The sequence below is a fragment of the Gossypium arboreum genome, chromosome 13 (assembly GCF_025698485.1).
Source record: "Gossypium arboreum isolate Shixiya-1 chromosome 13, ASM2569848v2, whole genome shotgun sequence".
Classification (NCBI taxonomy): Eukaryota; Viridiplantae; Streptophyta; class Magnoliopsida; order Malvales; family Malvaceae; genus Gossypium; species Gossypium arboreum.
The window spans coordinates 43,747,562-43,761,602 of record NC_069082.1 but is presented as its reverse complement, the minus strand read 5'-3'; the positions used below and the strand labels follow the sequence as shown (position 1 = coordinate 43,761,602).

The following is a 14,041-nucleotide window of genomic DNA, read 5'->3' as shown; positions in this document are numbered from 1 at the left end:
ACACGTTCGTGTGGCTTGGGACACGCCCGTGTCCTCAGCCTGTGTAACTCTCTGTTTCTGATGTTAGCAACCGTTTAAGGGCACACGGCCAAGGCACACACCCGTGGCTAGATGTCGTGTCCTCCACATGGCTGAGACACACGGCCATGTCTCAACCCATGTGGTCAAGACTTAGGCTAATTTCCAAGCCTTTTTGTCATTTTTACATACACACACATACACGATTTCAATGGCATTCATCATGTACATATGCCATAAACTTCTCATACATAGTGAACAAGCACAAGCACAATCATATAACCACATCACAAGACATTAACACATATCATGGATAAATAAGCTTACAAGCCAAAATCATTATAAGCCATATCTCATGGCTATAAACAACAAATCAATATAAACCAATGCCTTTGGCTAATCACAACAATAGTCATCATAGAAAAACAAAGTCTCTATACATGCCACTCATTTGAAAACATTTAACATACACATATCAATATTCCACGGATAATGGCTCGATAGTGTGATGCTGCCTCCGACGATCTCCAACCCCGAGCTGACCTGAAAAAACTAAAAGAAATGGAAAGGAGGGAGTAAGCTTTATGCTTAGTAAGCTCGCATGAAAATAAAAAGCAATGCGATAACATGTTATTTTCATTTTTTTTTCTTTTTATTCAAATTCCAGCTAAGCTATTTTCTCGATTCATAGTCATTAAATTATTTATATCTAGAGCTATGGAACTCCAAATTAATATCTGTTAACTTTCCCAGAAAATAGACTCATATCTCTTCTTATCATAAAAGTTTCAGAATTTTTGGTCTAGCCAATAATACAGTTTATTATTCAAAGTCTCCCCTATTTTGCTATTTGATAGATTCGACCTTTCTTCACTAAAATTTATTTATCTAATAATAAGAGACTCAGATAATGTTCTCGTCTCTTTCTCCTGAAAGTAGACTCATTAAATATTTCAGTAAAATAAATTTTAACTCATAATTATTTTTTTACAATTTCTAGTGATTTTCCAAAGTTGGGGTAGGGGAGTCTGGAATCTCTTCGACTCTATCTCACAATAATTCAATTATCTAATGATACAGAATTCTTTTTCTTTCAATGTTTCCTTTATGTGAAACTAGACTCATTAAGCTTTAATTTATATTTTATTAAACTTCTAACTCAATTTCCACTATTTTTAGTGGATTTTCAAATTTGGACCAATGTTGCTATCCAAATCTATTTTGGTACAATATAATGATCACTATCATAAGATCATTTCCAACTATCATGAACTTATTGTTTCATGGATCCCTTACTCATTTTTTCACAATGGAGCTCAATATAAAAGTTATTATTTCTCATGGGCACACTTAGTCATATATTCCAAGTATAGGATAATTCTCTATCACATGCACTCAATAATCAAATTAGTCTCATGACAATGCACCATGTAAATTTGTCTTAGAAGAGCTCATCATTTATCATTTCATTGATATACATCATATTAATCCTGTTGAGTTTCTAGGAAATTCCGGTGGATTATCCATTTACTTTGAATTCATAAGAATGATCATTTCATGTATGCACTCCCGGGAACCTCACATCTTACGGCATGATTACCAGCCCAAGCTAAATCCCTCATTGCAACAAACAACCTTACTGAGTTTGGACCTGAATTGCTAGTCTAGGCTAAATTCAAACCCTAATCAGCTTACCCATCTGGGCTAAATCCAATGCACATATATTCTTCAGAAGGCTTGATCATCCAAAGGAACACCCGTCCGAGCTAGATCCTTTTCATAATTGAGATCAACGGATTACCCATCCGGGCTAAATCCTTTCTGCAACACATGTAGGATCTCAATTCGCTTGTAAATCATGGTTTATCCATCGAATTCCTTTTTTAACTTCAACTGAGACATTTTTCGACAAATCATTTTCAAAGATGCATTTCATGTAATTTCATGCCATCAATAAATGCACTTATCATGCACTCATAAATCATACAATTAGGCATGTTAGGAGTTTACTTTAAGTTATCCAAACTTACTTGTCGAAATATCATCAAGTACAACCGTGTAGCAATTCATACAACCTAGGTAATAGTAATTTAACACTCAATTCATGTAACAATAATTTGCCATTCAATTTCACATGACAGAACAAGCATTACATTTTTCCATATCATACACACCATCTATCAACTTCTCTTAAACATATTAAATCATACAATTTATGCCATATCAATAGAGAATTAAAATTCATGCATGGTATTGCATTATTATTAACACACGAACTTACCTCGATCCAGAAACGGCAATTTACCATTTTAGTCCATAACCTTGTATTTTCCCAATTTAAGCCCGAATCTCGATTTCCTTGGTCTATAATATCACATTTAGCCTAATAATTAGTCACATTATTCATACGGGTCCAAAAATCATATTTTTATAAATTTTCATTTTGACCCCTAAACTTTTGCATATTTACACTTTTGCCCCAAGGCTCGGAAATTAAACTTCATCCTATTTTCTTATATTTTATGACATGATGATAATTTTTCCCTTCTATGGAAACATCAAATTCTCACTCTAACATGTACTTATGAACATTAGGTATTTTTACCGATTATGTCATTTTACTCGTTTTCACGTAAAATCGCTTAGCAAAAGTTGTTTAACACAATTTCAAGCTTCATATTCTACAATTAAATATCAAAATACATGCATATCATTCATGGGTAAATTTTTAAACACAAACCCTAGCTCAAATAAATGGTAGAAATAGCTAAAACATGTTACCGGGACTTCAAAAATGTAAAAACATTAAAAACGGGACTCGGGATCACCTACAAATGAGCTTGGAAAGCTTGAAAACCCTATCCATGGTGTTTTTCATGAGACATTCGGCCATGAGGAAGAAGATGAGCAAATTTGGCTTATTTTGACATTTTTAATTCATTTAATTACCAATTTACTAAAATGTCCTTAATGAAAAACTTTTAAAAACCTATCATACCGTGTCCATTTTTGTCCACAAACTTCAAAATGGTCTAATTACCATTTAAGGACCTTTAATTTAAAAACTCATAACAATTAGACACTTCTAATATGTAGAACTCAACTTTTGCACTTTTTACAATTTAGTCCTTTTGACCAAATTAAGTGTCCAAACGTCGAAATTTTCGAACGAAATGTTCACAAAATCATTCTATGAAATCGTAGACTATAAAAATAAAATAAAAATGAAATTTTCCTCATCGGATTTGTGGTCCCGAAACCACTATTCTGACTAGGCCCAAAATCAGGATGTTACATTATGTGTCATACACGGTCAAGCCACACGCCCGTATGCTCAGCCATATTGAGTGAAAATAGGCTTGGTTAAAGCCTTATTTCTCACCCTCCACAAGCATACCTAAATACCACACTTCATGCCATTTCAATACACACATAGACAATTACAACGTGCCAAATTCATTTACAAATCAAGACATTATATCACAAACCAAATCACTACTCAAAACTCAATCTTAAACATATCCAAAGCAACATATCATTATCAACAATTTTACATATCTTCCTTATGCATTTTTCTCAATCTTTCATCACCTAAATCATGCTTCTCAAACATATCAATTCATTATTTATACTTCATACTAAAATATGCCAACACAAAAGCATTATATACATCATATATGTCATTTATCAAACACATACTTTAGGCCAACTTAAATGGCCAATACACACCAACATTTATAAGCCACATGGCTAAAATCACAACAAAGTATACCATCTTAACAATAGCCTATACATGCCATAAACCAAGCCTCAAAGTGTAAAAATACCGTAAATCAAAAATCGGATAGTGTGATATGATCTCCGCTGACTTCCAACCCGAGCAAACATCCGAACACTACAAAACATAGAAAAATAACACAAAGTAAGCTTCACAGCTTAGTAAGTTCGTATATGAGCCTAAAATGATCATAAAATTCATATAACAGTTTCGAATTAGATAAATCTTTAACACTTAAAACATCAATTCATGAACTAATTTCAAATTATTCATGTCCTCATTCATAAGTTCTCAATTTCATATAACTCGATACTTAAGTAGTTTTCCATACACAACTGTACTGATACCTTCTATTTATCACACATACACTTATCAAACCTTTCTAGTTTATAAGTACTTATGATACAAATTCATCGATTTTCCGATGCCATAGTCCAACTATGGTCTTACTTATTTATTACTAAGGCCCTGTCGTGGTCTTTCTTTCACGTGCCATAAGTATATTTAGTTAAAGCAACTATAATTCATATCTCACATAATATTCAATACATTCTTCATTATAGTCAAATAAACATATTTTGACATGAAACATATCTATGCACAATTCATTCTTATATAATATACATAATACAATATGAACTCACCAATTTACTTTCATTCAATTCTCACGTAGGTTCTGTATGTACTTTCATCGCTTAATTCATTTACACTTTCTTTCTCGACTTGACTTTGCCCGTTGAACCATTCGGAATCATTAAGGATACTCGGTAATCACATATAGCTCGTACAATGTCATATCCTAGATATGGTTTTACATGTTATCATATATCGATGAAACTGTCCTACACAGAGTCTTACACGAAGTCAATTAACGATGCCGATGTCCCACATATGGTCTTACACGTAATCGCAATACAAGCCACTATCCCACATAGGGTCTTACATGTAATCACATCTCGATAACCTAATGTCATGACATTTGTATCCTATATTATTCCAAGGTTTGTACGGGGCTTCCGAACGTCGTAACTCTGTCGATTTCGACTCGTAATCATGATCATCCAGCATTCAATTCAATTCCATAATAAATAAGCATTTATAACACAATTAAAGTACGTTTATTAGCATACGAACTTATCTCTTTTGCAGTAACGACGAATTAGATCGACGAATCTGATACTTCGTTTTTCCCTCGATATAGACTCGTGCGAGGCTTAACTTGATCTAATCAATCAAATTCAACTATTACAATTCATATTCTATTCATTTTAACCCAATTTCATATTTTGGTAAAATTACTATTTTACCTCTAAAGTTTCGCATTTTTGCAATTTAGTCCTTATCACTTAAAATCACAATTTCATGAAATTAAATATAAACCCAAACTAGCCGAATTTTCCATATATTACTATCAGCCCATATTTTCAATTACTTCACACTTTTAACTACAACATTTCACATTTTCTCAATTTAATACCTAATTGACATTTTTGTCAAAAATCACTTTATAACACTTGTTAATCTAACTTCAAATATTCATATTTCACTATTAAACATCTCAATGGCAACTATTAAAATCTTTAACAATCTCGAAAATTAAGACACAGATTAACTAGAACACAAAGCAACGATCTCAAAAACGTAAAAATCATTAAAAACGGAACAAAATTGAGCTTACATGCATTCAATTCTCCATGGCCGAATGCTTCAAATAATAATGGCTTTCTCTTCTTCCACTTTCGGTTGAAGAAACAAAAGAAATAAAATGCATGTGTTATTTTATTTCTTTATTATTTAACATTTATTAACACCATTTACTTATTTAACATTAAAGCCAACCCAAAATTTCAATATTGCCAAACCATTGCCATCCACTAACTCTTTAATGGATTAGTTACCATTTGAGGACCCTCACTTTAAAAACCAAGGGCAAATAACTCCCTTTTACTAAAGCATGCAACTTTTACATTTTACGTGATTTAGTCCTTTTTACCGAATTAACCACTCAAACGGTAAAATTTTTCAACGAAACTTTAATACTATCTTATTGCCACTCCGTAAATGTTTATAAAAATATTTACGACTCGGTTTATAAAAACGAGGTCTCGATATTTTATTTTCTAAACCCACTTGACCTTAACGTCATACCATTTGAACTTAATAAATCGCTTATAAAACAAAAATCACAATATCAAAAACCTTTTTTTTTTAAACTCTATTAAATATAATATTTACAAACCTACTCGCTGGATTTGGTGGCCTCGAAACTACTGTTCCGATTAACTCTAAAAACGAGCTGTTACAATACTACTTGAAAAGATAATGAAAATATAGAAGGGAATAGAAATGCTCATATTTTCATATCATCTTTTGTTTATTATTTTTGTTTATAATATAGTAAGGGGAAATGATTGTATGAAACAGTGACGCCACGTCATCTGTATCCCTTTCCAATACTTTTATGTCACATCAGTACTTTTATCCTGAATTTCAGAATTTTATACTGAAAAAAATCAAATCCAAATTAAAATACTAAAATTCAGAATAAGAATACTGATGTGGCATAAAACTATTGAAAAGAGATACAGATAACGTGACGTCACTGTTTCATACAATCCTTTCTCTATAAGATTATATAAATATTAATTTTTAATTTTTAAGTTGAATTTCCTGAAACTTAGTGAGAGCATTTTCTTGTAAATATAGGTACATGTATTCACACAGCCACTGATTTGTATCGAAATGCTGCAAATGCAGAGGCAAAAAGAACAGGGCTATTAAGGTTGCCACTTGCCAGTGTAGAGCAAACACGTTGAACTGCGGAAACTAATCTCTGCATGCAAATCGACATCTGCCTGTCTGCTCTTCCAACACGTGTCATTGTCAACACTCTCCACTCTCCTTTTAGTTGCCTTGCATCTTACACTTTGCATTTTTCCTCCCAGGTTTTCAATCGAAACATCATCTGCTCTCTCTGAAGATTCGTCATGGCCTCATCCACTTTCAAACTAACCATTCATCTACCACTCTCAGGTATAGTTTCTAAAATTAAAGGCTTACACAAATCGAATCTGTTCTTTTCTCATTCCTTTTTCTTTCTGTTGTTCTTCATTGCTTTTTCTCTCCCCTTTAAATCCTCGTCATATACTTAGTTTGATGATCATGTTTCAGAATTTGAAGTCACCTTCACGATAGATTAATTAGGTTCCTGTTTCAAAAACTTTTCTGTTTTGCAGCATCCATCATAGTCTGAAGCCAAGTTACAAATTAACCATACTAAAGGTTAGCTGCATACAATTTAGATTTTGTTGGTGATACTAGTTTTTGTTGTTTAGATAAGTAAGAAACTAATTTCAAGACTTTGTTTAAGTGGTTCTAGGATGGATGATCCAGAATTAGAATGGGAAATCCAAGAATCATCAACTGGGTATAGTGAGAATGGCAAACTAAGTTGGTTGATGAGATTGGGAAGGAAAATATTTGTCACTGGAATTGTTATATCATCTGCACCACTTGTCTTCCCTCCAATTATGGCTATTTCTGCTATTGGGTTCGTCTGTTCGGTCCCTTATGGAGTCTTATTAGTAAGCTATGTTTGCACTAAGACTTTAATGAGTAGGTTACTTCCAATGCCTTCGCGATCTGCCCCATTATTGTTGGAATATGGAAAAGCATGTAATGGAGAAGGAGAAGGAGAAGGAGAAGGAGAAGGAGAAGGAGAAGGAGAAGGAGAAGGAGGAGAAGAAACTAATGGAGTACAAAATGAAGTTATTAAAGGAGATATTAGCATAGAGAGGGAGGAAGAAGAGTTAAAAGAGGACATTATTGAAGAAATTGAGGCTAGAATTGAATTGGTTGACAAGAGAAATGAGGAACCAGATAAAGGGGATATTTTGCAAAAGGGTGCATATCAGAAAGATGGGGTCCAAAATGATGTAAAGAGATCAGCTGGAGATGACAGTGAATTTATGAATGAAAGGCCATCCCTAAGTTTTGAAGAAGTTAAGGAACTAACAGGAATGCAAACAGAGCAGCCAATGATAGGGGAATGTCGAAACAAACCGCCAGCAGAAAAGAGCCAGGGTATTGAAGCTGTTATCCAAAGAGACGAAAAGTGCAGCAGCAATCTTGTGAATGAAACGCCATTGGGATCCGGAAATGTGAAAGAGAAAGATGAATACGTTCAGTTAATTCGGGCCATTGATGCTTTAGTGAATGAGAAATTAAGAGGGACAACTGGAGAACAACAAAAAGAAAAGGAGGTTCAGGGAATAAATGAAGCTAAAGAGGAGGAATATGTGAGAGATAAACAGCCAATAGAGGAGGCCTGTAATGTTGTGATTGAGTTTGTGGAAGATGAGAAGAATGGCAACAATAAGGAGAGCGAAACACAATTTCTGATGGAAAAGGTAGATGTGCATTTCACCCAGTCTACTGACGTTGAAGAGGATGAAGAGTTAGTAAGGGAGACTATGGGATTATTAGAAAAAATCCGAGACCAGGGGGAAAGAGCTTATATGGATGATAAGCCGAGTACAGAAAAAGTGCATGTTGGTACTGAGAAAGATGATAAGCAAATTTTGCAAATTTCTGCAAATGCCGTCGCTGATTATGGGATGGAAATGCCAACTAGTGAATCTGAAACCGAAGTAGAAAAAAATAAAGCTGATAGTAAAGAGCAAATCAAGGGATCTGTGGAAATGGATATTCAGAAAAGGGAGCAACTAGTAGGGTCAGTGAGTGAAACTGCGAATGATGATAGCATTACAAAGGGGCTTACAGTCGAAATTTCTACATCGATAGTAGGACAAGCAAAAGATGAAAACATTGTAGATCGAAGCTATCGACTGAATAAGGAGAAGAAAGATGTGGTTTTTTCCAATGAAGATATAAGAGAGATCAATGACGACCAAGGGCTTGACCTGTCAGAAAATTTAAGTACAGTTAGTCTGCAGGGGTCTCCTCCAGAAGTGAACACTGAAGGTAGCATCTGCAATAGTTGATTTTCAGCTTAATTTGTTTCATGGTTTGCTTTTGTTTATAAGGTTAATTGTGATTCTAATTATTATACTCCAATGCTACATATGCAGAAAGTTGGCCTTCATCTAGTTACTCTCTTCACCAACACGCTTCTGATTCTTCAGATCTTCCTGTTTCTACAAAAGCTCAGGAAGCAGATAACACTAAAATTCCTGTAGAAAATGCCACGGATGCCCCATCCAATGAGGTTAGGCCTAAGATAATTTATGTCGCATGTCACGCAACTATTTCTTAATAAATATGTCTGTCAGTCTCATTAAGATCGGGAGCCATGCTCCAAATAATTGAAGTATAAGGTCAGAATTCTTTTATTGATCAAACTGGTCTTATTTCCTGCTAGAATAGTCATGTAGACATGTTCAATTTCAATTTAAATGATGTTCCCTTGTCTTGAGCATTTTTAAAGCGTAGTTTTTAATGAATTACCATGTCAAGGAATGTCCGTCCCTCGTGCTGGTAAACCCCTACTAGAACCATTTATTACCTATAAATGTGCTTATCACAAAGGATTATGAACGTGGATATGTAGGTTTCTCATGAACAGTAGTTCATCACATTGATCACACATTTAACTATCATCTGACTGCAGGCAATTCACTGTGAGGAGAAGATTTGGGAACAAATGAATGCTCTGAGAACAATAGTGGGGTATAAAGCCGCCCGAAGAGAGACATGCATAGATGAATTGAAAGCTCTGTATGTGTTCACTGGAATTGAGCCCCCTCCATCCTTGAAGGACACGTGTGATCCTGCAGAAGTCGATGCGAAGCTTGGGTTTCTCAAATCTGTAGTTGGAGTTCAATAGGAATGTGGTTCATTATGGACTTGCTTTTAGGTACTTGGTCGAACTTTACTTATTTAGTTTTATAGTTTGTGACATTAGAGACATTAGATTTAAGAGTAGAGAAGCTTGGAGTGCAGTGAATTGTGTGTTGTGTCTTGGAGTGAGAACTCTGGAGGCCTTTTCCTTGCGGTAATAGTTCTCCAGCTCTTTTCTTTTTTTACAGAAAATTCATATTAGTAAATTTCTTTGTTCCATTCCCATTTTTTTCCTTAATCCACATAGGGAACTTAAACTCTACGTTTTTCTCATCTCAGTATCTGATTTTATTTTTTTACTTTTTTATCATACTTAGACAAATTTTTATTCAAGTATCACTAAAAGTTGACTTTATTTAAAAAAAATTAATTTGGTATCCTATCTAAATTATTTATTTCATATCGTTAGTTTTTCAATTTAATACATTTGATTCAATGAAATATATTATTAAAAATTTATGAAAATAAAAATAAAATATATTTTTAAAAGAATCGATCTAATCAAAGTTTATTAGTCCGGTTTAACCGATACAAGTCAAACTCTATCTTCGAATATCTCAAAGTTAGTTACAGATCAAACTCTATCTTCGCAGCATCTCAAATTTGGTTTGGTTTTAGATTGATGAAAGAACTTTTATCTTGTCTGAAGTTGAAAAACAAAATTCTCGGCCTTAAGAGGATGAAGAAAATAAGATAAAATAAAACAATTAATTTTTATATATTTTAAAAGTTCGTAATAATCTATTAAATTAAAATAATGTAACTATTTGTGATTAAAAAATTTTTATACTAAGTTAAAAAAATAGTTTAGAAATTTTTGAAATAGATTTAATGATCTGATTAATTTGAAAAAATTAAATATCACTTCTAAAAATTGTGAATAAGAAAAAATTTGAATTTAGAAACTGTTAATTTGTGACTTCAGATGTTTTTAACATTCGAATACTTTATTTTAACACGCTTTTATCTTACAATGATGCAGTACGTTGTCTGTGATGTGATAGTTATTTCAAAGAAATTAAATTATTAATTTTTGTTTAAGGTAGAATTTGAATTTGACAGATTAAAAATTAAATATAGACAGAATTTTTGTAGATTTAGTGAAATGTTAGGATATAATTGTCATGTTTATAGTTTTGTTATCTTTGGGCAAATTATTTTGATATAATTGGCATGCTAAGTGTTTAATATATTTGCCAAAATGCTAAGTGTTTCAAAGTGTTTCAATGTAATATATTTGCCAAAATGCTAAGTGTTTCAGTGTAATATATTTGCCAAAAGGCGTAGTAAGGGGTTTGCCAGATTCACCATAAGTGTATTTCGCCAGTCTGTCTAGTGAACTGGGATTCGCCGATCATAGATTTTTTCAGATTCGAATTAGAAAATAAAAATATGATGTATTTATGAATACTTTACGTGTAAGTAACACCTTTCCTAAGTCAAGTAAAGTATCTTAAGATTTTCAGAACACTTAAGTCTATAATTGTGACCCTTAATTCATGAGAGTTGTCTCATTAAATATTCTGTCGTCAAGTCTCTATTTCTGAACCAAGTTCGTGGCAATCAAGGTAAGTCTCTATCATGTTAGGTAATTCTTTAGAAAGCTAGGTTCATTTGCATGTGTGAATTCTATAAGTATGGTCTGTTTAAGTAATCTGTGTGTATGTTTATATTGCGAACCAGCCGAACCATCCACCAGCAAGTATAAGGCAAAGCCAAGCTTGTTTAGTTTCTTAGTTTTTCAGTAAGTGACTTGAGATACATCATAAGCATGTTCATTATCATGATTTCCAGTCTGAATGCTTAAGGTTCGTATCTTGTGTGTAAACTATGATGATTTTTAAGAACTTTATTTTCAAACTAAGTTTCAAAAGTTGTTCTCAAGGAAACCCTATTTTCAAGTTTTGAGAATCTATTTCGAAACGTGTTTTTAAGTCTTTTTTTTAAATATACGTTTTATGTGAGCTCCTAAGCAAGCTGACTTTTTTAAATATGTTTTACAAAACAGTTTCATAAACTGTGTTTTTAGGAGATTTTGTGCAAGCTTTTTACAAGTGTTTTCAAGTAAGCTCCCTATGCGAGCTCTTTGTGATATGTCTCTATGCGTGCTCCTTTACAAGCCATGTTGGACATATTGGCATACCAAAGGATTATGAGTATTCACCTCTTTGTTTCTGTGACTTTAGGCGTTGAGGCCTTGGGACATGTAGAGTGATAAGGGAATGTGGAACTATACTCCATTCACTGGCACATGTTGATGTACAGGAGAGTGTATTACCTCGTGATACACTTTATGGCACATATTATAAGGACTCTTTGAGTCATTCTGAGGCACTATAAGGAGATCCACATATCCAACAAGACTAAGATAAGTGTGGGCTTAAACATATCTTATATTCCTCAACCATACTAATAAGTATGTTAAGTGCGAGAACAAATTTTATGCTTCTCAGCAAGATAAGTATGTGAGCATGTCTTCATGTTGTATAGTTCTATTTTTGAGAATGCACAAGTTAAGTTTTTAAGTATGAATTTTCAGTAACATATACGAAACTGTTTTTCAAACTTATGTTTTCTGGCAAGATCTGTGAACTGGGTCTCGCAACCTCACCAGCAAACCAACACGTGAAATGATTTTAAGATTAAGTTTTCTTTATGTTTTAAAAGTTCTATTCTAAAAGCATACTTTGTTGATTCCTATTTAATCACTGAGTTTTCAATGAACTCACCAACTCCTCTCTTACTTCACAGGTAAGTAGATCGTGGATAGCAGTGGCGAGGTAGACGACTTGGCGAGGCTCACTTCTGACTAGATATTGGCGAGCCTAGGAAAATAGGCAATAAGGTTTATTTTATGAAGGCTTTAGACTTATTATATTTTGATTTTGTTTTCCAAATAGGTCTTTTAAAGTTTTAGCTATTTTGTTTTGTGAACCATGACTTAGAATATTGATTATCTTATATTACGAATAAAGTTGATGTTTTCATGCAAAAATGTTACGTTGAGTTGCTATTAAAAATGCGAGTCAGATTTATTACTAAGCATTGTTTTTTGCGATCCCTGTATGTTTTTTATTCCAAAACTACACGTGTACTCTTAAATTAGCGAACCCATGCATACAAACAAACACTATTAAAGTATGAAACCCCTTGGCGTATATAATCCTTTTTTTTTATGAAACTTGTTAGGATGTGAACCTTTGATGTGTGTTTGGGTGCGAACTTCATAAAATATGTGAACTATTGTATTGTGAACTTAAGCTATAAATGAATGATTTAACTTGTGTTGTGAACTTGTATGGGCAAACATAGTCTAAATTGTTATTTGTGAACCTACGTTGATTTGCGAACTTGTAATCTTGTGTGAACTAATACTGTTTGCATTATACAAACTTATATTGTATTTTATCATGTGTTCAAACCTTAACTTGTTCATATATGACCTATGAACCATCCTTTGTTGTAACACCCCGAACCCGAGACCATCGCCGGTGTCGGACACGAGGGGTTAACAAGCCAAGTTCACATATTTTGCCCACCAATTTGACATTTCCAGTCAGGCTGGAAAACTGCGTCACCGTCGCCTTAAAAACCATATCTCGAGTTACCAAACTCAGAAACTGGTTTCGTAAATTTTCCCTGAATTTAGACTCATGTATCCATCCATGGATTTATTTCTAGAATTTTTGGTCGGGCCAATTGGTACAGTTTATTAGTTAAAGTCACCCATGTTACAGGGATCGACTGTTCTGACCTTCGCGTGTTACAACTTGAATATCTCACTGTACAGGGCTTTAATACTGGTGCCGTTTGTTCCTAATGAAACTAGACTCAAAATGGAATCTGTACGTATAAGGCATGACTCCTAATTCTTTCTGGATAATTTATAGCAAATTTTTAAAGTTGCGACAGGGAACCCAGAAACCGTTCTGGCCCTGTCTCACAATAGCTTTAATATCTCTTAACATGTAACTCCTATGACCATTTCGTTTCTTCCATATGAAAATAGACTCATCAAGGTTCATTTACATAGCTGATTCACCATTTAATACCATTCCTACAAATTTTGGTGATTTTTCACATTCACGTTACTGCAGCTGGCAGCATCTGTCTTTACGGTAGGTCTTACCTATTTTGTAGTCCCCATGAACCAACTAGTCTTGCCATACATAGGCCCACATATGATCATTTTAACCATGCCAATGGCTGATCATGTGACCAACATTCCCATTTCCAATTCATAGCCACATCATGACACCATATATATATATACAAACCGCAAATAGTTTAAGTTGATACTTCTCTTTTACGAGCCATTTTCGCATGGCCGTACATATACATCATAACATATTTAAACCAACAAGGGTAGTCCTATACATGCCATTT

At 33.7% G+C, this 14,041-nt stretch overlaps 1 protein-coding gene and 1 long non-coding RNA gene across 3 annotated transcripts; both read left to right on the top strand.

Moving 5' to 3' along the window:
* Positions 1–6,689: 6,689 nt before the first annotated feature.
* On the top strand, positions 6,690–9,861 carry LOC108464445 (uncharacterized). Of its 2 annotated transcripts, none has more exons than XM_017764748.2 (5): positions 6,690–6,829; positions 7,033–7,078; positions 7,176–8,779; positions 8,887–9,023; positions 9,426–9,861. In XM_017764748.2, the coding sequence occupies exons 3-5, from the start codon at positions 7,177–7,179 to the stop codon at positions 9,639–9,641; spliced, it is 1,956 nt and encodes a 651-aa protein (XP_017620237.1). In that variant the 5' UTR covers positions 6,690–6,829; positions 7,033–7,078; position 7,176; the 3' UTR covers positions 9,642–9,861. The 2 variants fall into 2 exon arrangements, with proteins under 2 accessions (XP_017620237.1, XP_017620238.1); XM_017764749.2 differs by having other exon boundaries at positions 7,167–8,779.
* Positions 9,862–12,085: 2,224 nt separating this feature from the next.
* LOC128286495 (uncharacterized) lies at positions 12,086–12,650 on the top strand. The gene is made up of 2 exons (XR_008277077.1): positions 12,086–12,116; positions 12,407–12,650. It is a non-coding gene; the product is annotated as an uncharacterized LOC128286495 (long non-coding RNA).
* The last annotated feature ends 1,391 nt before the right edge of the window (positions 12,651–14,041 follow it).